A 24,974-nucleotide genomic window follows, 5' to 3' on the forward strand; every position below is an offset into this window, starting at 1 on the left:
TGGAAGTAGGGGCTAGGTCTTAATGATATGCTTCACTGTTTTTACTTAAGTTTTATGTGTTAGATTAACAAAAATAGTTTGGTTGTTTTGGTTTTTTTTAAGTTTATTTAGTTATTTTGAAGGAGAGAGCAGGGGAGGGGCAAAGAGAGAGAATCTCAAAACAGGCCCTGCACTGCCAGCATGGAACCCGACTCGGGGCCCAAACCCATGAACCATGAGCTCATGACCTGAGCCAAAATCAAGAGTCAGACGCTTAACTGACTGAACCACCCAGGCGTTGCCAAAAATAGTTTCTAAATATGCTTTTATTTATACCTTATGTGAGACTAAGAAAATGTTAGTTGTTTATATGTAAAAGAATATTTTCTTTGGGTTTGCCTGGCAAGGGACTATTGAGATTGTAGGTAGGTAAATGTGCCCCAGCCCCATGGTATCCCTCCCTGAGGCTGCCATCGCTGAACTCCCATTTCCACCTGTGTAATCTTTTTTTTTTTTTTAACTTTAAAAAAATATTTATTTTGAGAGCATGAGTGGGAGAGGGGCAGAGAGAGAGGGAGAAAGAGAATACTAAGCATGCTCCACACTGCCAGCATGGAGCCTGACACGGGGCTCGATCTCATGAATGGTGACAATCTGACCTGAGTCGAAATCAAGAGTCAGCCGCTTGACTGACTGAGCCACCCAGGTGCCCCTCCACCTGTGTAATCTTAATGCCATGTTGACATATGGGTCTTAGGGTAGTTTTTTTCGTTTTACCAAGTTCTCTTTACTGAGGCTCTTCAAGCCTGGCTGCATGCTGACCAGAGGTTGCCAGCCTGGGTCCGTCAGAAATCAGCCTCACTTCTTTTCCCAGTTCCACAGTTGATTTGTTGGTGATTTGGGGCAAATTATGGTCATCTCTGGGTAACAGTTTCTCCTCCTGGAAAGTGAAATAAAACCAGAATGTTTCTGCAGGTTCCCCGTGGAATCCGGAAGGTCAGTGCTTTGCCTAGGACACATCAGGAGAGTTGTTCAGAAGGCAGGCCTCTCAGAAACACAGTGGTGTCACCGGTGGCTGCCCTTCACAGGTGGCTGCCCCACCTCTCCCCACTTGCGTCCTGCTTTGCATTCAGAGCAGGAAAGCTGTTAGCACAAGGCTCATTTAAAACCTCGGTGGAGGAGGTTATCATAGCATCCTTAATTCTGGTGAGCGGCTCCAGTTTCCCCCTCAGCAGTTGGAGTGATTAAATGTCATACTCTATCAGGGGAGTACCAATTAAGAACATGGATTTCATGCTGGGTGCTTTCACAGTCTTTGGCTGGTTTGGGCCATAGTCCTGACCCACCTTGGCAGCACCTTGAACTGGGGCATCCGTTGACTGGTTGGACTGACCAGCCAGAAGGGTCTCGGGGCCAGGACTGCTGGCAGGGCTTCACCTGCCCTGTCACAGTCAGCCCCCAGGAGCAGCTAAGATGTTACGCATATTTCCCATGACACCGCCCAGACAGCCACGCAGAATGTTTTTGCTTTGAGCCACAGTGTTCCTTTGATTCATTGTAAAATCTCTGAGCTGGACAGTTCCCTCAGTAAACTGAGGCCCACGGAGGATGTGACCTACTCAGAGTCTCACAAGACCTTTGACAGCTCCCAGACCTCTGTTGCTTAGCAACGTCTTTGGGACAGAGTGGGCACTGTCGCTCATTGAATAAATGAGCAAACCCAGATCTCCTGGGATTTGTTTGAGTAACAGAGTTCATTTTACCTTTTTTGGTTCAAACCATCAGCATGCCGAATCTCATTTGGGTTCAGTGATTGATCTAGATAGAGTGTTAGAAGATTCCACCTACTTTCTTGAAATAGAGTATCACCCCATGTTGCACATGCCACAGGGAAAGTTTAACCTTCTCGTCACTCTTTCCCTCATTTGTGGCACTTTTAAGCAGTGGTCCTCAAAGTGTGATCGCAGACCAGCAAGCATCAACTACAGGTGGGAACGTGATAGAAATGAGAATTCTCGACTCCTCCCAGACCTGCTGAATTTGACTCTCTGGGGGTGGAGCCCAGCAACCAATGGAACAGATGATTCCCTTGCTGCTGAAGTTTGGCAACCACTGCTTTAAGAGCTGTCTCGGCAGGGTTTCCTCCAGTGTGGGGTTGTATAACATTCATAATCAAATAAAATTTAATGTAGGTTTTTTCTGACACATTTAACATATCCATGGTAGTTATTGTGCGAGTGGTAATTAAGCAAATGAAAAGCAGTTCTTATAAATGGCTATTATGAGTATTACCCAGGCAAATCAGGTTTTTATAGTTATTTCCCCCTGTTAGCCGGCTTTCTAGTATCTGACAGTGGCCATGCTGTTGGCAGTTTCCCTCATTACACAGATATACATCCTTCGGACACCCACAGAGACAACACTCATTCATATTTGAAGTCTGGCTCTAATTTCCCAATTGTTGGGGTTCCCTGGGATCATCTATCTTAGGTTGTGTTCCCCCCAAAGCAGGATTTAATGCAGATAGTTTATTTGGGAGGTGATCTCCGAAAGCACTGGTAGGGGAATGGGGTCACGAGAAAGAAAGGAAAGCAATTAAAGGGTTTGTTATCATGGGGTTACCACTCTGAGCCCTGGGGCTCAGCCCCACTGGGAAGCCCTGACAGGTGGCCTCAGTTACCCCACTCGAGGGCGGAGGGAGCTCTGGGGTCTTTACCACCTCCAGTCGGTGTGGGTGAGAGCTGCTCCCTTAGCGGGAAGAGGGGTGGGACATTATCACCCTGGCACTTCCAGTCAACGTAGGGCGTGGGCCTAGAGGGCTCTGGAGGCCAGAGAGGACCCTCAGAGCACTGCAGGTGCTTGTGGTTGCAGACTGTCCGGTGGACAGGCTCAGAAGTGATGAGTGTCGGGAGAATGCGGGCAGGGACTGGCAGCACCTAATGTGCCACCCGTCAGTGGTCCAGGCTGAGGTTTCTCCGGCTTTCCTGGATGCTCCCGCCCTGCTCCTGTGCCGGGAGGGCTTTGTGGAGCACAGCCTCTCCCTCTTGGCGCTCCAGGACAGACCTGCTCCTGGGGTCCCCGTTCTGGGGGAGTGTGGCAGGCACGTACCCTGGGGCCTGAAGGCAGCTGCCAAGGACGGTGTCAGGAGTAAGGGAGAGGGTGCTGTGAGAATACTCTGGATCTTAGAGTCTGAGCCAGGGAGAGGGCAGGATGGAGTAAATGAAGAAATCTAGGGCTGTAAGTGGCTGACATTGGGTCTCTGCTCTGATGGAGAAGAAAAGGAAAAGCAGAGGCTTCTGGGCACTGGTAGGAGGAGAAGAAGGCAGAAGAGAAACTTCGACTTCTTGTCAGCAAAGCCTTACATGCCCTTTCCCCCAACCCTGAACAGCACTCTCGTCCTGCCCACCCTTGGGTTCTAGTCTCTCCAGGCTGCAAAGAGGGGTCAGAAGCCAACCAGGCTGAGGAGGGGAGCTGTGTGCCAGGCCCCACTTTGGGTGGATCTCTTGGCACACTGTGGTGGTTTACCAGGCTGCAGAGGATGGAGGGACCAGAATCTTGCACTCTTACTAAGGTCCTCCTAAGCTGGTTTTGCTGGGTCCATGATAAGAAAACGAAGGACGACAGGGAGTGTCATGGCCGTGCCCATGATGCTTGTTTGCCAACTGTCTTTATTCTGATTGTGTCCGGTTTTTTTGTTTGTTTGTTTTGGTTTTTTTTTTTTTTTTTTTTTTGGTGCTTCAGTTGTCCTTTCCTTCATAAAATGAAGGGGATGGTTTTCATGTGAGCTTGAGTTTTTTTGTCCCTTAGTCAAATGTTTTTATTTTGAAATAATCCTAGATTCACAGGGCACTGTGGAAGTAGTACAGGGAGGTCCTTTATTCAGGACCCTTCCCCCAGCTTCTGCCAGTGGTAACATATAACATAACCCTAGAACAATATCAGAACCAGGAAAGTGACGATGACATAATCCACGAACTTTATTCACATCTCACCAGTTTGACATGTGTGTGCGGTTCTGTGCACTTTTATTAGGTGTACGTTCGTGTGACTGCTGCCATGAGCAAGATCGGAACTGCTCTGTCACAGAGCTCTCCCTCATACTTCTGTCATGTTCATTTCTAAAGTCCTTTTTTGGCCCTGATGAAAAGTTGGATAAACATTCCCATTATCCCAATTAGGAGGGAAAATGGCCTGCAAACCTGCTAAGTTTAGGGACCACTGCCCTGTGTCCCCTTGTTTAACTGGGACAGCACAGTGCTCTGCACAGAAGCCATTTTCCTGAGCGAGGCTAGTGCCGCGGATGCAGAGAGCTAAGGGTGATAGAGCTCATCTGTGCCTCAAGTTTTATGCCTTTAGGGTTCAGCCTCTGGAGGCTTAAAAGGTTGCTCTGTGTTCTGCCTCTTCCTCAGCTCACAAAATCAGTGGAGTATCTCAGCAGGGAGGCAAGAAGCAAGGTTTAGACCCTCAATTGCCCATCTTACTTAACCTCTCTGAGCCTTCATTTCCTTACTTGCCAAACTGAGAGATTGGTCTGTATCTTCCCATCCTTTGTTTTCATTGACGGGGGCGGGGGGGGGGGGTGGTGGGCAGTGGCTGAGTTTACCAGCTGGACTCACTTAGTCCCACTTCTGGGAGCAAAGCATTTTTAAAAAGGAGGTTAGGGGTTTTGTACTTCACAGTTTTGACTAGAGCCATCCTGTTTATTTTCAACTGTGTGGGAGCATATTTGAGATTCTGATGCGTGTGCCCGCACGCAGAGGCACACAGACTTGCACACACATACAGCCTGAGCCCAGAGATATTGGAGAAAAACAGATCCCTCATTGATCATGGTTACAGTGGGCACTACACTTCCTTCAGCCCGAACTTATCCTTTCTCTACACTAGTTTGTTTGTTGCTCAAGCCTTTGATTCGGTAAGAGCTGGAATCTTAGAAGACAAGGTTTCTGTACCTCAGTTAACAGTGGAGCTAGGAGGCCCAGCCTGGGACCCCTGACCTTTTGCCAGGGACTCTTGGGGGTCTCGACAAGCTTCCCCTTCTCCTATTTATTCTCTCCTATAGACCTAAGGGATTGGCACGCCTGCGCAGGCTGCCTGCTCGCCCACCCCACCCCCTTCTCCTCTTATCCCAGAACTCTGTGAGGAAGTGACAGAGTTTTCCGTGGTCTCCCCAGTTTTGCTGTAACTGAAATAGGCACATGGTCCCCTTTTAACTTTTAACTGCTTGTCCAACAAAACGGAAATCGGAAACTGAGAGGCTAGAAGATAGCCAACAATGGAGATGTTATAAAGTTATTAGAACTATTAAAGCAATAATTGTCCTGGGTCTTACTCAAACATTGATAAACTAGGTCTTTCCTTGGCTCCACTGACTGACTTTTCCCTCACTGATGTTGTTGTCTTGAGGCTATGGCTCCTGCTACTTTTCCAAAGGGCCCTACCTCCAGGGCACGCACACAAAATCCTTAGAGGACAGTTCTTGACAGTGATAAATGCTTGCAAAACAGTTGAGACTGGTGGGTTGTGGTTGCTCTGGAATCTCCCTTCAGGCTGAGGCTGGAGATGGTCTTTTGGTGGGTGGCCCAGGGATCTCCCAAGGCAAAGGTTTCACAATGTGGGGAGTATAGCATGTCCGTCTTTTCTGCCTTTCTTCTCCCCACTTGCCGCTTTTATTGATGGTCTGAGAATACTCGTGCACTCTGTAATTGCAAGACTCCCTTAGTAACAGGCCCAAGAGGGCAAGTCCACAGGGGTTCTCCTGGTGCAGGCCATCTTCACTGAGGCCGTTTCGAAAAGTCTGGGTCTTTTGTGGTTATCCGGTGTGGTTGTATACTTTAACATGAAAGTTAGCCCACAGTAGTTTCGTGCCACAGCCCTTATAGGGAATGGGCTTTTCTCAGGAGACCCAGAGAACATGTGACCTTGGCCAGCCCAGCAAGAAGCAAGGGCCTATTGCTCTTCCTTTACGAGGTACCCCCCCCCTTTTTTTTTTTAATATTTTCTTTTTTCTTTTTTGAGAGAGAGAGCGCGAGCAGGGGAGGGGCAGAGAGAGAGGGAGACACAGAATCCGAAGCAAGTTCCCCATGAACTGTGAGATCATGACTTGAGCCAAAGTCGGGCACTCAACTTACTGAGCCACTCAGGCACCCCTACCAGTGCCCTTTCTTCAGATGCTGGGTCCTTTCCATGGCCTTCTACTCCCTCTGCAGCAGAGGGAGTGCCCGACCCTGAGCTCTGGTCCCAGAATTTATTGGGCTAATACGAGGATATCAAGTTGTGCTCCTACCCCCTAGGCCAAGAACGTGAGATGGCAACTTACATCATTTAGGAATACTGATGTCAGTGGTAAACTCCAAAGCAAAGCAAGGGGGTGATTGCATTTAATTCAAGAGGCTGGTGGCCTCAGATGAGCACAAAGGGAGTCAGTGACCTAGGAAAGACATGCTGTTTGGCGGCCATGTTCTATTTCGTATACCGGGTGGTGGGCTTGTGGATGGGTCATTTATTATTGGTGTTGAAATCATAGTATTATAAAACATACCCTTTGGAACTTGAGAACAATTTCATTTTTTTAAGAGGAAAGAACACAGTTGCTTGTGGTTGAGGTCAACACGGGGCTGATAATAGAGGTTGTTGACTCAGGAACTTAGCAATGAGACGGTGAGGATGCATTTGGAGGAATTTTAGGTGGAAAGAGTCCACACATCTGGGAGCGCCACCACTTTCCTCTGGTCATTTCCTCTTCGGGAAAAAGCTCAGGTCCAAGAAAGATGTATGTCCTGAACAGATCCCTCCCTGAGAATCAGATGTAATCACTTTAAAAGCTCTTCGTGTGTTTTTCCACTGGGTATTGACTGAACCCTCCCAGTGCTCAGTGCCTGCTAAGAGCGCCACTGGGAAATACAAAAGAAGCTTGGGTGTGGTGTGCATGTGTCGAAGGGCCAGGGCTCATCCTTGGACTATGTTTATGTGAGCATGTTTGCATTAGTATAGTACAGCCGGGCTGCCTCTGCAGGAGGCAAGGATCCTAAACAAAGACCTTAGATGCAGTCAGTCTGGAAAGGGTGCTGGCAGGGAACCAATGCTTATCACATGCTTGCTGTGTGCCAGCCACTCTACCTGTGTTACCGCATTTAACCCCCTTGCCGTACGGCGAAGCAGGTATCATCATCCATATTTACAGACGAGGTTCAGGTAGGTTATGTATTTTGCCAAAGGGACAAACCAAGGATAAAGCCTTGCTCTGACCCTGGGAACTTTTTTATGTTAGACTGCACACAACGTGGAGGAGCACAGGTGACTTGATCTGGTTCTGGACGGAATTACAGGGTGAAGGTTTGGGGGCTGCAGACAAGGCAGAGGCCTGCCCGGGTTGGGCTTGGGATCTCAGGAGCAGCAGCAGTGTAGACTGGGTGGGTAGGGTGGGGTAAGAGCTAGGCACCATCATCAGGCCTCCAGCCAGGGTCAGGTATCCCAGGTGTACTGTCGTCCATGGTCTTAGTCTCTGCTTTCCTACCCAGAAAACAATTGTCCTCCGTGTACTTATATCTTATCCTCTGAGAGTATGTTTGGGGGACCTGAAGATGCCATTCCCATGGTTTTTTATGCTCCCTGATGGGTGGGGCAGGGCACAGACTAGTTCCTAGCTCAGGCTTTTTCTTCAGGATGACCTTGGATGCCCATGAGCTTCAGAACACATCTAGGAGACTTGGAGGACTCCAGTTGCTTTGCCTCCCTGTCCCATGGTCTGCCAGGGTAGGTAAAGGGGACCACATCGAGGGGAAGGGTCTTGTTAACCTGGTGACTCCATCTCTGTGCTCCCAGCTTGAGATCTGGGCTGCGAGGAGTTCCTGTTACCAAGTGCTGTGTGTGAGTGAATGGCGGCTATAAATTTGACTTGCATGAGGTAGCCTCTGAGTTGATAGAATGGAAGAGCCCATGACTTGCTAATGCCTTTGATCTGTAACTTACACAGCCATGGCTGGTTGGCCCTGGACCCTGGCAGTGATCAGTGAAAGCATAAGGCACTGTGCAAACAGGAACTGCCATGAGGAAGAAGGAAGGGCCGCTGTATGCTGGGATTTACCCGACTTTTCAGGAAAGAGTAGCCAGAGAGGGGTTCTGTGTCTCTGGTGGTTTAGACCTACCTGAGCACGAAAGCAGTTTGTGAATTACGGTGTGGCCCGGCTCCTGGCATCTGTGACAGGGGTTAGTGTTTATCAGACGCTCCTGCCAGCTCCCTGTAGGGGCTTTCTGCAATGGGCACTTGGGACGGGGTTGTTGGGTTAATTACAAAACTCTGTTAAAGGAGGAAGTCACTTTTAAAAAGAACACAAACAGGGGCACCTGGGTGGCTCGGTTGGGTGTCTGACTTCAGCTCAGGTCATAAGCTCACAGTTTGTGGGTTTGAGCCCTGCGTCGGACTTTCCGCTGTCAGGGCACAGCTGGCGGCTTCAGATCCTGTGCCTCCCTCTCTCTCTGCCTCTCTACCCCTACCCTGCTCGCTCTTGCGCACTCTCCCTCTCTCTCTCAAAAATAAAAAAATAAAACATTAACAAAATAAATTAATTGAAAAGAAACATTTTAATTTAACCCCAAACGAATAGGTGTGCATCCCAGTGTTTTGATGTGGCATTAGGGCCTTTTCTTCCCCTGTTGCTAATTTGGAGTTCTCTGCCCTCTTCATTACGTGAATCACGCCCATAAAACGTCATTGGCTAAAACTCACAGTTTGAGTTTCTTAAAAATAAAGCAAGAATTTAGTCCCTTGTGAGTACAGAATCCTTTAGAACCTTTTATAATTTATTTCTCCAACAACACCTGATTCAAAGGCAGTAAAAAATAATCCTGTTATTGAGTCTCTTCAAAGCATCTATTGGTTGTCACAGAGACTGCTTTTTGTGCTTGTTTCGTCATTTATGTAACGTTTAATTAAACTTCCCTGTTTTCGTCAACAAATATACAGCTATCTTACACCAGTTTTGGAAATGATCCCAACTAATTCCTGGTAAGCGGAACACTCGGTGGGATAGAAGCAGGAGACCCGCGGGTGTGCTTGAGAGAATCCTGCCAGCTGGGAACGCGAGCATGAGTTTACTGGGGGAATAGATGGTGTGCAGCTCGGTCAGTCAGGTAGAGGTCATTAACGGACTTGCAAAGGAGGTGGTGGTATTGCTGTTGCAGATGGCCCTGCTGATTCCACGGTCTGCCTCCCTCCCTGCCTGCTGACCCTGCCCTGCAGGAGCCAGCATTCTCAGAGGTGTGGGATGTGAGGCCAGCACCACGGCCTGCGCCCCTACCTCTGTGGGGGAGGGGAGCAGGCCTGAGCGGAGACTGCTTCCTCTCCTCTGTCCCCTTTCTCTCTGGTTGCCCCCCCCCCCCCCCCCCCCGCCATGTTCCTGCCAAGGAGCTGCCTTGTAGAAAGGCATCACCCCCCCCCCCTCACATGAAACGTTTTGTCCTGAATGGAGAGGCAGCCTCCAGCTGAGTGTCCAGGAAGTGAGCTATTGTTCACACAGCATGTTCTAAACATTTTCTGCCAGAAGGAAACCTTTTCCCTCTGGTTTGTCCTTTTTTTTTTTTTTTTAAACAAAGGAACCTGGGTTTTGATTAACTTGTTTTTTAGGTAGAATTCTGTTTATTTTGGAACCAGATGAATGTGAATCATGAGTGCAAACCCTTTCTAATCTCTATAAACTGAAACAAGCAAGGGGGTAAGACTGTGGGGGCTGTTCGCCTGGCATCTGTGCTTTTACAAGGACCACAGACGTTTCTCAGTGTAAGCAAGACTTACAAGTGGGTCAGGTGGGTTCCAGCGTGAAAACGAAATGACTCTTAGGCTCAACCCTGTTTTTCCGAGCGCAGAATTTTACAACGCTCCTGGGTACTTTACTGCTATGGCCCCTGGATATTGGCAGGGACCAAAACTTCCCAGTAACAGTGGCAGACAGATACTGCCTTTGGAGAAGGAGCAAATCTCCCTTTCTGTGCTTACAGTAGCAAAAGTTTATCTTCACCTATGGGACAGTGTCTTTCAGGAATGGATGAATCACACGAAGACCCCACGTCTTTTTTTTTTTTTTTTTAACATTTATTCATTTTTGAGAGAGACAGAGTGTGAGTGAGGGAGGGACAGACAGAGGGAGGCACAGAATCCGAAGCAGGCTCCAGGCTCTGAGCTGTCAGCACAGACTGTGAGATCATGACCTGAGCTAAAGTCGGGCACTTAACTGACTGAGCCACCCAGGCACCCCAGAAGTTAGAGCTTGCTTGAGTATCCTAGTCAACAGACTCCTCATTACAGCTCCCTCTAGAAACGAGACACTGCGCTAGGACTCCGTGTGTGTTATCTCACATCTTTATAGCAGCCCTGTGTCGATGTCTCCGTTTCTCCTGTGAAGAGACAGAATCTTGAAGAAGAGGGGTCGAGTAATTTGCCCGTAGCAGCGATCCCACGGGTGAGGAATTTTTCCACACTTCATGGAAGAGGAAATTGAAAGAGAAGTTAAATGACTTGTCTAAGGTTCCACAACTAATTTTAAAAGTATTTCAAATGCAAGTTTTGTTTTCCAAAGTCCTTGTTCCTTCCTCCACGCTGCAGAATCTTTTCAGTGTTCCCTATCCCATGTGTTTGAAATTGTGCTCTGAACTTTAGTAGAGTAGAAGCTAGGCCCTAAAGAAGCTGGATGTCATGAATTATAAAGCTAATGAGTTGGGCACAGTCACATGTTTCTAGTGCTCTGACCATGGACATTGTTCTTCTTCTCTGACGTTTGGTTTCCTCTTCTGTAAAATGGGCAGAATCAGAGCTCTCCTCCAGGCTGCTTGTGAGGATGAACTGATCCATGGGGCGGGCACTGAGCTGGTGCTCAGTGCAGAGTGCCCCAGTGACAGAACCCAACCCTAGGACCTAACAACCCTGGGAGGCTCGAGTGCCAACATTGTTGATCAAAAGTACTTTCTGAGGAGAAGTGTGCCTTGCTGTGAGCCCCTGAATTCGATTTTCAGGAAAGAGGACCTCCCTAAGTAGGAAAGGGATAATTTAATAAGCTCTCAACACAGTCCACCCACCTCTACCTTGTTCCCTCAGTGTTCTGAGGGTTCATTTGATCTCATTTTATTGACTTCAGGCTCTAGAGGATACGAACGCATTCCATTAGCCATGTATTCTAATGTGCTGCTTACCATGCTGAAGTAAGTCATTGGTGGAGGGATCAGTGTCTTTTGAGTCGGATTAATACGAACCAGTTTCCCAGGGTTTGCTTATCCCTGGGAACACTGATAATTGAGTTTTCAGATTGTCAAGACCAGGGTTAGCCTGGGTTCCAGAATAGAGAAAGCCACACCACAACAGAGACGCTATGCTGAGGGCCCTTCACCCGCAAGCTTGGTGACACGGAATAATGGTGAAGTCAGCTTTCCCACATTCCTTTCTCTTTGTTTCCTTTGCTGGGCCTGTCTCTGCTTATTAGCATGTTGAGCAGAGTTCATTACAATTGATGAAACTTCAAGCCTTTTTGACCTTACAATTTACTATTCTCTAAAAGATTTGATCCTGAAAGAAATATTTTTTTCCCAGCATTTTATTCTGAGAATTTTCAAACATGCAGAAAACTTGAAAGAGACTTGAATACCCAGCACCTCGAGCCTACATTCTGTTAATTGCATTTTACTGTACTTGTTTTGTCTCCTATCCATCCATCCATCCATCCATCCCTCAGTCCACTTAAAAGTTGGTTATTTTTTGATGCATTTCAAAGTCACTTGTGGCCATCATAGATTTCATCCCTAAACAGTTTAACCATGTTGTATATCATTAACTAGAGTTTGATAGATATACGTTCATAGGGTTTTGGGAAGAGGGGCAGTAAAGTGTATACAAAATGAAATGCATAAATCCCAAGTCTACTATTCCTTGAGTTTGGACAGACACATACATTTGTGTGACCCAGATTCCTATCAAGATGCAGAATATTGCCATAAACCCAGAAAGTTCCCTCGTACCCCTTTCCAGTCACTCCTTACTGCCCCCTACGTTTTTCCACCTCCATAGATTAGTTTTGTCTGTTCTAGAACTTCATATGAATGGAATCAATGCAGTGTGTGTGCTTTTGTGTAAGGCTTGTTAAAAAGAAAACCACACGGGGCGCCTGGGTGGCTCAGTCGGTTGAGCGTCCGACTTCAGCTCAGGTCATGATCTCGCGGTCCGTGAGTTCCAGCCCCGCGTCAGGCTCTGTGCTGACAGCTCAGAGCCTGGAGCCTGCTTTGGATTCTGTGTCTCCTCTCTCTCTGCCCCTCCCCTGCTCATGCTCTGTCTCTCTCTGACTCTCAAAAATAAATAAATGTTAAAAAAAATAAAATAAAATAAAATAAAAAGAAAACCACAGGCCCAAAGTGGAGTCCCTTAGGCCAGGTCACCAGACTGGGGCTTAATTAACCTAATCTAATTGCACTTTCAACCTCCCCTAGAAATGTAGTCTTAACCAGGTCAGTCTGGGAATTTTCTGGTCAGCACCCATAAGGTAGTCTGTCACATTCCCCAAAGGAAGATGAGGTAATCTACCTACTAAGACCCTTTTGTCCCCAGAGGAAGGTGACCTCACCTGAAATAGTCCTTTTTTCTGTTCTTGACTTCCTTGTCCTGCCTTTGAAAGTCTTTCCCCTTCTGTAGCTCTTTGGAGCTCCCCTCCACTAGAAGGGATGCTAACCAACTCATGAATCATTTAGTAACTCCAACTAGATCTTTAAATTTACTCAGTTGAATTTTGTTTTTTTAACAGGCTTCTCTGAGGGATTTTAACTAGTGCTCTAAAATGAATTTTGAGAACTCTGTCAACTTCATTTATCCAACTTCCTCTTTCATAACTTCAGAGACCATTAGGAGTGGTAAGCTGCAACAAATCTCAGGGCAGCTCATGGGTACTGATAGTGTATTTGCATTAAATGTATATGATCTTTTTTTCACACCATAAGTATGTGTAATTTGGTGCTGAGAGTTTTGCATGTGACTCCCCTAGTCTTATGAGGCAGATGCAGAATCTGAGGAGCTGACGGATGTGGTACCCTTTCCCTGGCCACACTGCTGAGGAAATCAGTTCCGAATGGGAATTTAGAGCGTTTTCTGTGGGCTGGTTTAATCGATAGCTAGGCTAACCGTGCAGCCAGGGCTCTTTAATGAAATTCAGACTGTGGAGGAATGGGAGCAAGGGAAGCTTACTCGGTGATGGTGGTAGTGAAAGAAAAACCAAGGAAGGTCCAGGAAGCAGTTGCCTGGCGTTTTAGAGACCTGCAGCCTCCCTGAGGTTGGGTGCCTTCCTCCCCGTTCCGCAGCCCCAGCCCCCAAATAAGCCTCCTCCTGGGTAGAAAGGAGATTGTGTAAATTGGAGTAGAACCCAAATACATAACCCTCGTTAATCTTTTAGAGTCTTGTCCCACTTATTAAAGCCAGTATTTGGCACATAACCCAGAGTTATGGGGCAAGCCATAATAAAGTTAATTGGAATCTAGGTCTCCCAACTTTTTTTCTTCTTTCAGCAGTTTCTTGAGGCTTTGAGTTAAAGATTTGCCTGGAAGGTAGGCTGTTCCAGGGTGAGGAGGTCACTGACCAGTGTTATTTGCATGTAAGGTCTTCCTCCCTGGGTAAGGGCCTTCCTCCCTGTGAGATGAGATGAGATGCCGGGTCTGGGGCATGCGCATCTCTGGTGGGTGGATGGGGAGCATGTTCCTGGTCAGAAAGTGCCAGCTGGGAGAAGTGGGGTGGGAGCTGCTTTGGGGAGGGGGGCAGGGAAGGCCCAGTCAGTAACCTAAGAGGCGTGTGAAAGGTAAAAAATGAGGAAGGGGGGATAGGAAATGAATTGGGGAGCCACAGCATCTTTGACTTTGCGTTCCCCCGCCCCTCCCCCAGAGTCTAGCCTGGAGCAGATAACATGCAGGCTTTAACAGGAGCCCGTGGTGACACAAGTACAAAACACTTGTGAAACAGAACCACTCTGTTGTCTCCCAGCCTGGAAGGATTGAGAAGGAAGGTAACGATGTAAAGGGGACTCAAGTTGGGGGGATATGCGGCAATAAATATAGCAACAATCTGTGTGCCCCCTGTGATGAGACAAATTAAGCCTCCACCAACAGCGGCGTGCTCTGTGAAAAGAAGTTACTCATTGTCAGTGGAGCCGCCACCGCAGCCTCTGCCTCGGAAGGCCGGCCCTGAGTCTGTTGGCAGATATTTATTCGTTCCCTGCCCTCTTCTCCCCTCCCCCACCCTCTCCTGCCTCCCTCTCCTAAAAGCAGTTGACAAGGTTAGAAAATCAGGACAAATAATTTACTTCAATCCATCTCTGTCTTTCCTGAGGCCTTGTGCAGGCCAGGGGCGGAGGGAGAGGGGGAAAAAAAATAACCCAGACCCTGGTCAGTGACCCTTTTTCCAACGTGGAATCAAAGCCCACTCCAGGCTGAGCCTGTCTGCTGCTGAGAGGCAGGAAGACAGAAGTGGTGATGAATTCTTATGTGGTTTCTGGGCCCAGGAGTGCAGCTGTCAGCAGTCTTCAGGGTTCCTTGCCCAGCTGGAGGCACGTCAGCAGTCACCTGATGGCACGCGTGCAGCATCCAGTGAGACTTGGGGTGCTTAAGGCTCAGTTCCTTAGCCCTGTGCTCCTAGGAATGTGGAGCACTGTCCAAGCAAGGGAGAGGGTCTGCCACTTAGTACCCCAGAGCAGGAAGCTCGAGCTCCCCGGGGAGCAGACTCTGCCACCAACGGCACTTAGCAGAAGCAAGAGCTGTGCCACCCGCGAGGAGTTTGGGAGTCGGCCCATGGAGCAGAGCTCCAATTCCCTCACCTGAAAAATGAGATAATATGTTTGCTTGGCAGTGAGTTGAGGCTCTGCAGGATTGCTGAGCGAAAGGGCCAGCTGGTAGTTGTAGGGTATGAGGTTACTGTGCCCGCAACCCAGGGAGGTTGGAGACAGATAAAAACAGGGGCAGGGAATCCAGACTGGGGTCCAGAAGTGTTGGCTGCGTTTCCTCTCTTACAGTATTAATGAGGTGACTAGCCCGATGTGGGCATTTAACAAATTGTAGCTGTTCTTGTTTGTCACTGGCCGCCTCCAGTGGGCCAGCCCTGTGCATGGCTCCATGTGAGATCTAAAAGAGACAGTATGAAACAGAGTCCTTACCCTTAGTGGCTCTGTAGTGTCTCTGGGACACCTCCTAAAAACAGTTCATCAGGGAAATAACGATACAAAGCAGAGTGTGTTTCTGGACCAATCAGGTATTAAGCATTGGGACAGAGAAGGAGAGGTAGAAAGGGTCTCCAGCCCTGGCAGTACAGGCCCAAGGGGATTGGTATGTATTTTCCAACTGGTGGGAGAGTCCTTGGGAACTGAGAGTTCCCCAAGCAGCAGAAAGAGGGTTGGGAGGGAATGTCTGACCTCAAGAGCCAAATTCAGTCAACGGCGAATTGCAGAAACGTCTCCCTTCATGTTCCCATTTGCACCAAAAGAAAATAGGAAGCAGGTGATCCCTTTCCCTCCTTCCTCTATGTTAGGCCCCACCTAATGGGCATGTTGACCAGACTGATAACTGCTCCCCTGATATTTGATTACAAATGGGAGCCCCTGAACATAGCCATTGCTTGTAACTTGTACCACCTTCTGGAAGGGAGGTTTCACACAGGCCTTGGATCCAGGCTTGTGGTTTCTCGGGTGGACTTCCTATTCCTACAGAGGTATTTCTGTCTCCGACAGCTGTCTTCTCCCTCCTCTCACTCCTGATACACGTTGAAAAGTCCGTTGTAATCTGACTTGTTCCCCAAAGCCAGGGTGTAGTGATAGGGAATAGAGACCTGTTTATCTGTATACGGAATATCACCACCCATGATCCTGTGTTCTTTTTTGTTTGTTTGTTTTTGTTTTTGTTTGTTTTTTTTTTTTAATTTTTTTAACGTTTATTTATTTTTGAGACAGAGACAGAGCATGAACGGGGGAGGGGCAGAGAGAGAGGGAGACACAGAATCCGAAGCAGGCTCCAGGCTCTGAGCCATCAGCCCAGAGCCCGACGCGGGGCTCGAACTCACGGACCGTGAGATCGTGACCTGAGCTGAAGTCGGCCGCTTAACCGACTGAGCCACCCAGGCGCCCCTTGTTTTTGTTTTTGAGAGAGAGGAGGGGAGGGGCAGAGGGAGAGGGAGAGAATCTGAAGCAAGCTCTGTGCCCAGCATGGAGCCCAACTTGGGGCTTGATCTCACGACTGTGAGATCGTGACCTGAACCCACTCATGAGTCAGACTCTCGACCAGCTGAGCCACCCAGCCCCACACAATCCTGTGTTCTAAACAAGCACATGTCAGAAGATGTGAGCAGCGGTGTCTCTAGCGTTTGAGTTATTTTTGTTTTCAACCACATGGAGAATATGTTTTATACATCCCTGGTGGGGGCAGGAGGGGAGAGTCTAAATAGAATAACCTTGAGTATATTTTGAAAATGGAATATTTCCAAGCATTTTTAAAGTACATGTATCCATTATGTCGATAATGCTCAGGCCTTACCAAACACAAATATAAGTTCCCTATAGAGTTTATGTGAAGTGCAGTATTAGAGCGTGACCATTGTCCATCTCTCCCCCAAAAGGTCACTGAACCTCAACAATAGAAAAGAGAATATTGAACTGTGCCCTTCCAGGACATTACACCTGCCCGCTTTGTCCCCTGAGATGCAGAACATTTCTGAGAAAACAGCTTAGTCAGATTTTTTTTTTTTTTAACTCAAGCCTAAATGGTTAAACTACACAAAGTAGATAGATCAGAATGGTGTCTGTTTTCTCGGTCAGCTCCTCTTTGTCTAGACTGGAATGACCATGTTCTCCCTCTGCTGGTTCTGGGCCATGGAGGGTGTGGCAGGGAGAGAGGAGATCCGGCTCCTCCCTGTTTCCCCAGCCCCTGGGGAAGATCACAGCCCCAGACAGCTCTGTGCTTATGGTGTCAGGGCGGACACCTGCCAGTCTCTGCCCAAACAGGACCTTTTCATTGCCATGTTCCTCCCAGCCCTGTGTTTCTGCCAAGGCAGGAAGGGGTGCTGGGTTGTAAGCTGTCAGTAACCTGCCGAGTACTCCTAGTTCCTCTATAAACTAGCATCTTCTCAGCGTGACTTAGCTACTCCAGTTCGCAGGACAGCGACACGTACAGTTTCAATGAAATAGTTGTGAGAGTGTCCTTGCATACCCTGCCAGAGGGTGGGCTGTGGAAATGTGGGCTGTTCCTGGCCCTTTGTAGTGGGTGTGAGGGTGACTCCTGGGGCCAGCAGGAAGGAAGGAACAGAGCAAAGAAGCAGCAGGGTGTTCAATTCTGTTCACTCGGATTTCAAAAGGCCCTTTGGCAAAGGGCCAATGAATTGGGCGGCCAGGAGATGCTGATTGGCTAGGTCAACTGTGGCTTTGGGTGTTAGGTGATTATGATGATCATGAAATAGGTACCGTAGATGACTTGATTTTATATTAAAAGCTACCTTGGGGTCGTCCTCCGGTTCAGCTCTTTCCACCCATGACACTCTGCATGCCTTGGGAAAACAGCTTTTTCTCTGCTAGCTCTTAAGTAAATGGACCCCTCCCTCCCCGGCTTTCATTCATTCAGTAGGTTCCCTGTTTAACACAACCCAGCCCACGGGGGCAAAATGGCAAGTAAAACATGCTTTTTTCCAACTCTCGTGGCCTTTTCAGTGGTGATTCTCCCACATACACCCTCTTTGGCCTGGAAGAGAGATCCATAGCCTGGTGGAGCCATTCCAGGGATAAGGACCCATTCATTCCCCCCATGCAGAGAAAAGTTTTCTCATCTTGAGCACCCTGCTTTTCTCCTGTAAATAGAGAAAAGGAAAAGGAAAGCACATCAACAGATATCCGTGGAGTGCCTGCTCTTTGCCCCGCTTGGAGGCTTCTATGATCTGGACAGCCCAGGCTTTGGGACCTGGGCACTGATGTGTCATTTAGTGCAGCCTGGGGGTGGGGAAGCAGCTTGGCCTGTCTCCAAATATCCCTAAGCCTTTCCTGTGGAAGAGGAGGTGTTCTAGGGCAATAACCAGACCAGTGGGTTGAAGTCAGAAGAAAAAAGATTTCAATCTGTAAAAAGACAGATGTTATAAATTGGCACTTTCTGCATATAGGGCAAACTGACCGGGAGAGTCAGTGATCATCATAATCACCTAACGCCCCATCTCTGGAAGGCCTTTAGCAAAATCGGACATGGGGTGGGAGTTGGCATTACACGACCCGTGGGGTCCCTGCTGCTAATTCAAGATTTTGTGTCTGGAAGAACTCTCAAGAGGGAACCATGTGTACAAACATGTATGTAGAACAGTGTTCTTCATGGCACTGTTGAGAATGAGAAGAGATTGGAAACTACATACGTGACCACCAGGGGACTGGTTGAATAAATAAGGTGACATATCTGTTAAAAAGAAAAAGAAAAAAAAATGTTCTTATGAACTGTGGGAAGAACTCTAAGATGTATTACTAAATAGAGAAAACAAGATGCAGAGCAGCATATATAGACTGCCTGTGTTGGTGTGGGGGGTAGAATACCTTCATATGTTTGCTTACATGTGGCTGGAACAGATCTAGAAGCACACTTGAGAAACTGGTTACACTGGTTCCCTGCTGGGAGGAGAGCCAGACAGCTGGGAGACAGGCACAGGGAGACTTCTCTGAATAACCTTTGTATCTTTTGAACTTTGAATCATGTGGATGTATGACTTGTCAAAAAATACAAGTAAAAAATTTTTTTTCAACTTTAACTAGGTTTTTACTAGGTTGAATGGAGCTCTAAGAGGGGAAGTGGAAAGCACACGAACCTTTTATCGGGCATCTTCTGTGAGCCAGGCCTTTGGCTAGATGCTCTACGTAAGCTCTACTTTTAATCCACACGACAACCCTTCATAGGAGGCAGGACCCATCCCTGGTTTGTTTTTGTTTAATGTTTAATGTTTGTTTTTTAATGTTTTTGAGAGACAGAGACAGAGACAGCACGAGTGGGGGAGGGGCAGGAAGAGAGGGAGACACAGAATCGGAAGCAGGCTCCAGGTTCTGAGCTATCGGCACAGAGCCTGATGGGGGGCGCGAACTCGTGAGATCATGACTTGAGCCGAAGTCAGGCGCTCAACCGACTGAGCCATCCAGGCGCCCCAAGACCCATCCCTGTTTTTGTAGAGTCAGCACTGAAGCTGGGAAAGCGTGAAAGTGCTTGCCTGTCCGTGTGGGTCTTTCCCACGCGGCACCAGGCTGCCTGTTGAAGGAGGCAGTTCTTGAAATACGCAGAGGCCAAAGACAATGATGCATTAGGAAGGGAAGGAGGAAGACATTTTCTCCAAGGGACAGGGCAGACCTGCGGTGGCACTGCCCGCTTCCGTGCCTGCCTCTGGGCTGTGGGGCTGGTGAGCAGAGGCACACCTCCATTTGCTCCACAGGTCAGATGTGTTGTGTTTCCCTTGGCTTTTGCTGAGCTCAGGGATGGAGTTCACAGTGTGTGTTAAAAGGCAGTTTTCTGTGGCTGGAGGAAAATAGCCACAGCTCCCGGCTGCAAAGGGAAGGATGGTGTTTGTTCTGTGCTCTTCTGCCCGCTGTCAAATGTGCTGTCTTTGTCTGCCAGCTGGAAGCTGGCTGGAGAGTTGTGTTTTTGGGGTTTGTTTTTGTTTTTGTTTTTGTTTTTGATTGTCAGACCTAGGCTCCTTACTTGCACTTAGAGGAAAAAGCATCCAAGCCCTGGTACAAAAGGTTCTCGTAACATTCTTTTTGGAAAAAGAGCCATGAATGAGCTCATTATCACTGCTTCCCAAAAGAGGAGGAGAGGAAGAGAAGGTGTCTGCCTCCTTGCTGCCCTGTCTTGCCCCTGGCCAGGTTTCCTGGAGTGGGGGGCTTGGCTCTGGCTCAGGGTGACCAAAGCCAGATGGCTGGAACAGGTGGTCCATACAGGGGGCAATGCTGGAGACATCGGATGCTTTGAGACCGGCTCTCCCTGCTGTGGTCCAGAGGAAGGGTACATGTCTGCATCAAAAGATCCTCTAATCAGAGTTATACGCCTGCCTCACTTTGACTTCTAAGAGGTTCCTATGTTGAGGTTCTCTTCTTGTCTCCGTTCTAAAAATTGTCCTCATACCTCAGAGCTGGCAGTCAGGCAGCACCAATTATCTGTTGAATGCTTAGGACTTGCCAGGCACTGGTCTAGGCACTTGGGGTGTCACGTGGAACCAAGCTGGCAAAGTCTCTACTCTCATGGAATTTAAATTCTGGTGTGAGCAGTGAAATGTGCCAGGTCTGGCCTGCTGTTGTCCAGTCTCTGCTGGGCTGGGGGAAGTGCTGCAGGAGGGATATATAAATGCCTTGGAAGGAAGACTTTTCGGCATTTCCAGCAGCTGAGCCCAGGTTGTTACCCACTCCCTCCTTTCGGAGCGTGTCTTTAGTCCCTGTTGGGCTGTGGCCACAGAAGGGCCTTTCTTGATATGAGCAGCAAAGAGTTCTGATCCCTTGCAGGTTGGCGCTTGGACCTTGGAATCATCTGGAAGAGACCTGGAGCACTCCCACCCACACCAACTGCCCTGTGCACTGATAGTGAGCCGGCAATGTTTAACTGAAGCCTGACAGCCTCTCCTTTTTGTTCCTCTCTCTTCCGTTTCAGATTGAGAAAATCATGAGCTCTATTGGAGAAGGGATTGACTTTTCTCAGGAACAACAGAAGATCTCAGGTATCGTACCAAGCAGCCGCTTTCCCGTGGAACACAGACCTCTGGCTCCTTTCTGGCCCAGGTTTTTCCTCTGGCACAGAAGACAGACATTTGGTGGGTGAGAGAGGTCAGCCTCTGCCCGCGTCATGCTCCTGCAATTCAGACATGTATCTGTATGGCCCATCTAGCTGTTATTGTAGGGCGAGGGCTCTTCTTACACATTGGAGGGGAAATTGCATTTTAGGCCACCTATTGAGAAGGTTTTTTTTAAGTTAACAGTTGTCACTTGTCCAGAAGTATTTTTGTAAATGTAGGTTTTCTCCGATTGGTTTAAACTGGAGTGCACTTTGGCTTCGGTCTTTCCACTTTCCCAGGCAACTCTGGCACTTACCCCTCGTGAGAAAGTAGCTCTTGTTCGGCTGCTCCATGGCAGTGGCAGAGCATTGGGTTGGCTCGGTGGTCTCAGACTGTTAGCCTGCATCACCTGGAGGGGTTGGCTTTGCTGTCCCTCCTTGTGTCTGTCTCTGCATTTTTCCATTTGCTTAGTCACTCGGTTTTATCCTGGGTCACTGCTACTCTGGGCATTCTTTTCTTTTCAAAGCCCTAGGGGTGCGGTCAGCCTTGATTTCCTTTGTTGGAAGCAGGGAGCTAGAGAGGCCATATCTGAGCTGTTTTCCTTGATAACAGACCTGTGGTTGTATTACTTTCTTAGGTGAGGGGACATTTCTAAAGGTACCTGTTAGCTAGAGCAAGTCTCACGCCCCATCCCCCAAGCACCTGCAGACCTCCCTCTGCCACCAGAGCACCCGGGCCGAGTCAGTTCAGTGAGGCCTGGCCTCTCACCATCCCTGAGGAAATGCGTCTCCAGCTGGAGGGAAGGGCTTCCTCGCTCACTCAGGAGGCTGCATGCAGGACTGGCCTCTTAGCCCAGGTGACACTTGTGGTTCCTCTGGCCCTATCAGGGAGTCAGATGGGTGAGGACAAGTGTGCACACTGGGGGAAGGGAGCTGCTGAGGCTGTGGTGCTTGTGAAAGTTGCATGGGCTCTGGAGCCTCAGCCCCACGTTCAAATTCGGCTTCTGGATGTATGAGGGTCTTTGGCAAGTCCCTTAATCTCTCTGAGCCCCAGTTCCCTATCTACCTTTGGATAATAGTACCTACCTCATAGGTTTGTTGGGAATGACTAATATATACAAATACTTGAGCAAAAGAGGTAAATGGTAGATAGGCTCTTTTTTTGTCCATGAAATAATTACTTACCCGCATCAAAAAACCTAGGGAGGAGGTGCATCTGCTTGTCTCCCTCCACCACGTCTCCAATTGGGTTCCCAGAGCCACCTCCTTCCAGCAGCCTTGTTTCCCTGGCTTCTAGCAAGAGAGGGCCCAGCTGGGTGTGGCCCGTCGTCGTCATCAGTCTTGGATTATGCTAGGGTCTGCAGGGGTGGCTCTTCTGACTCAGCGTTTGCGGCTCTGTCTCCACGTGCTGGAGAACAGACAGACAGCCTCCCTCTCTGTTGTCGTGTGCAGCCTTCATCAAGAGTCAAGCGTTTGTTGGGAGTAGATGTTCAGTACTGAGACAAACACCATTACCGTTTTCCAAAACTGTGCTTGGGGGACAGCCAGGACTGGGATCGATAGCAGTCCGTTCGGTTGAAGCAGCTTTCTGCTTGCCTGTACCCTCTATGTCCAAGGAATGCACGTGCTTGAGAGTTTGGGTCAGTATCTTAACTTTGATAAATCAGGAGATGTGGCAGCACCTTTGGAAAACACATTTCTGCAAGAGCCCTTCTCTTTGGAAGTGATGACACTGAGCTCTTTCCTGGCCCTGGTGGTCCCACCCACTAGTTCTTACCCCCACGAACCTGTGTGAGTGGTGAAAGTTGGCCTGGCTTCCCCCCTAGGTCACCGGGTCCCAACACACAGTCCTGTTTTAGCACCGCTGAGTTGAACCATCTTCTATACAGCGGCGTAGGACTGTCTAGGGTGGGCACATGAGAACAGCCACCTGAACAGAGGGTGCCCCCACTCATGCTGCAGAGTCCCCGGACTACTGTGTCTGCACTGCTGCCAGGCCATGAAGCATGGGGAAAGTAGACTCAGGTCTGCCCATGAGCTCTGTCTTCTATCTGACAGGTCAGGACGGGGCTTTCCCCAGGACCTCAGGGAGCACCAGCCTTCAGCTCAGGCCAGAGCAGAATTCTTGCTTGTTTTGAATGGTCAGGTGCAGGGTTCAGATTGTCCTTAGGTTTCTGGATCTAGGAGAGATTTGGGCTCTGGGGTTGCCAGCCTGGGAGCAGGAGCAGGCCTTCCAGCAGGCAGCTGTTAACTAAGCACAGGATTGCTCAGCGTGACTGGTTTCACAGAGGATCGTGTTCTATAGGACAAGACCCAGTATGGAACTGGAGTCTTACTCTCGTCTTGGGCCTTGGAACCCTGAGCTGCCAGCACTGGACTAGTTACCCGAATCCCCAACAGACAGGTTTCACAACTCATTCCACTCTGAGGAGTCCAGGGAGGGGAAGCCTTCCCACTGGCCCCGGCCACTCTGGCTGCTTTCCACAAAAGCCTGTCTGTGGAGCGCAAGAGATCATTTGCTTTCTTCTGCTAAAGCCAGCCACTTTAGCTGTTGAATAGCCATTCAGTGCAGGCTCCTTCTGGGGCCTGATCTCCCTGCACACACAGCCCTTTCTTTGCCAGGACCGTCTACAGCCTGCTGAGCTATCGGTGTCCCCCAGCATGTTTAGAGGGTGACATGTGGTCCCTGGGTCTTTGTCTCTACATGTGACCTCTTCTGTCTTCACGGCTGTACTTGGGGTTTGGTCCCGGCTCCCCCTTTTCCTTGGTGCCTCCCCTCCCGTACCCTCCTCCTCTAGATAGCGAGGGGCCTGCTCTGGGCCTGGCACTTCTCTCCGGGGCTCCGGCAGGCCCCAGGAGAAGTCCCTCCCCGAGTTGCTGAGTGCGCTTGCTCACCTGAGGAATATTAGGTATAATGTCTTTATTTGGTCACCTGTTTTTGTGACACCCCATGCCTTATTCTCTTGGCAGAGAGGCACGGTCTTTCTTACATGGTGAGCAGGGGGTCGCTTAACCTGTGGGCTGTGCCCTCAGGGCGGTGTCATTCCTCTGTCCCCTTCTCTGGCTGTCCGAGACACTGTTGGCCAAAACTATAGGAATGTGCCTTCTCTCTCCTTAATAAGCTGTTTCCAGCCCCTCGAGCTGCAGGTAGGGTTTCCCCGTCTCCGCCTTTCAGACGCGTGTGTGTTGGCCGACAGGAGATGCTGGGGAGCCTGTCATTTTGCTGTGATGCTTGTGCTGCTGTGTCCTTCTCCCTCAGCGGCGGCAGCAGCAGCGGCTTCTGCTCCGATGTCCGCTCCCTGATGTATTTTCCTGAGCGTGGAAGGGAGGAGGGTGGGGAGGGGAGAAGGGGAGGGCCAGACATTATGAGAGCGAGCGAGGGCTGTGGGGCCGGCAGCAGGCAGCGTGGAGCCCAGGAGCCTCCAGACAAAGCACTCTGCTGCGGTTCTGTGAGCGCACACATCCACCGGCAGCAGGCAGGACCACAGCTGCCCGGCTGGGGGATTACAAGCAGGAATGAATCAGCAGCCAGGGACACTTGACTTCGTGAGCATACAAGAGCCCGCCGCCTAGGTTCCCTGGAGCAGACAGCCCAGTCAAGGGCAGGGGACCCAGCGTCTTGGAGTGCTGCTGCAGCGTGCATCGGGAGGCCACCGGGTCCCTGACCACCAGCTGCTCTGCAGAGGACAGAGGAGGGGGAGCCTAGGACAGTGGGTCACCGGGGGCTCCCAGATAACCAAGCCAGTTGGCCTTGGCCTGCCTTGAAGGGCAGAAAGTGCCGAGAACAAGAGAATGACTTTCACCGTGTCAAGAGTTCTCTGGAGGTGATGTCTTTGTAGTTGGTTCTTCTTTTTCCTCCCTTTCCCTTTTTTCCTTCTTTTATCATCTGTTCTTGCCCATGAGAACCAGAGAAGTAGGTGGGGGCTAGGCGCTCAGGTCGGCAGGGAGGGCTGAACTCTGTTCCTCCCCGCCCCGCCCCCCTGTCCGCCCGAGGAGCAGAGCAGATACATGTCGTCCCTTCCCTGCCGGCCCTCAGAGGAGAACATCAGGATCCGGAGACCCTGGGAAGACCGTTGCTGTCTGTATCACTCAGCCAGAGAGAGCACAGCGCCGAATGTGAATAGACTTAAGCCATCACAGCTCAGCTGACAGAGGACCGCTTCCCTTTTCCCTTTCTTTCATCGGGTCGGGTTTTGTCGTCTTTAGCCAAGAACTGGATCTGC

At 49.3% G+C, this 24,974-nt stretch overlaps 1 protein-coding gene across 8 annotated transcripts in view; it reads left to right on the forward strand.

The window, feature by feature from the left end:
* Positions 1 to 24,974, forward strand: part of ANKS1A (ankyrin repeat and sterile alpha motif domain containing 1A) — a 180,361-nt gene that overhangs the window by 126,004 nt on the left and 29,383 nt on the right. For all 8 annotated transcript variants that reach the window (XM_047860139.1, XM_047860138.1, XM_047860140.1 and 5 more), the window contains one exon: positions 20,632 to 20,698. In XM_047860139.1, the coding sequence (XP_047716095.1) occupies positions 20,632 to 20,698 (67 nt within the window). The remainder of the gene's footprint in view (positions 1 to 20,631; positions 20,699 to 24,974) is intronic.

This window comes from Prionailurus viverrinus, chromosome B2 (assembly GCF_022837055.1).
Source record: "Prionailurus viverrinus isolate Anna chromosome B2, UM_Priviv_1.0, whole genome shotgun sequence".
NCBI classification, from domain to species: domain Eukaryota; kingdom Metazoa; phylum Chordata; class Mammalia; order Carnivora; family Felidae; genus Prionailurus; species Prionailurus viverrinus.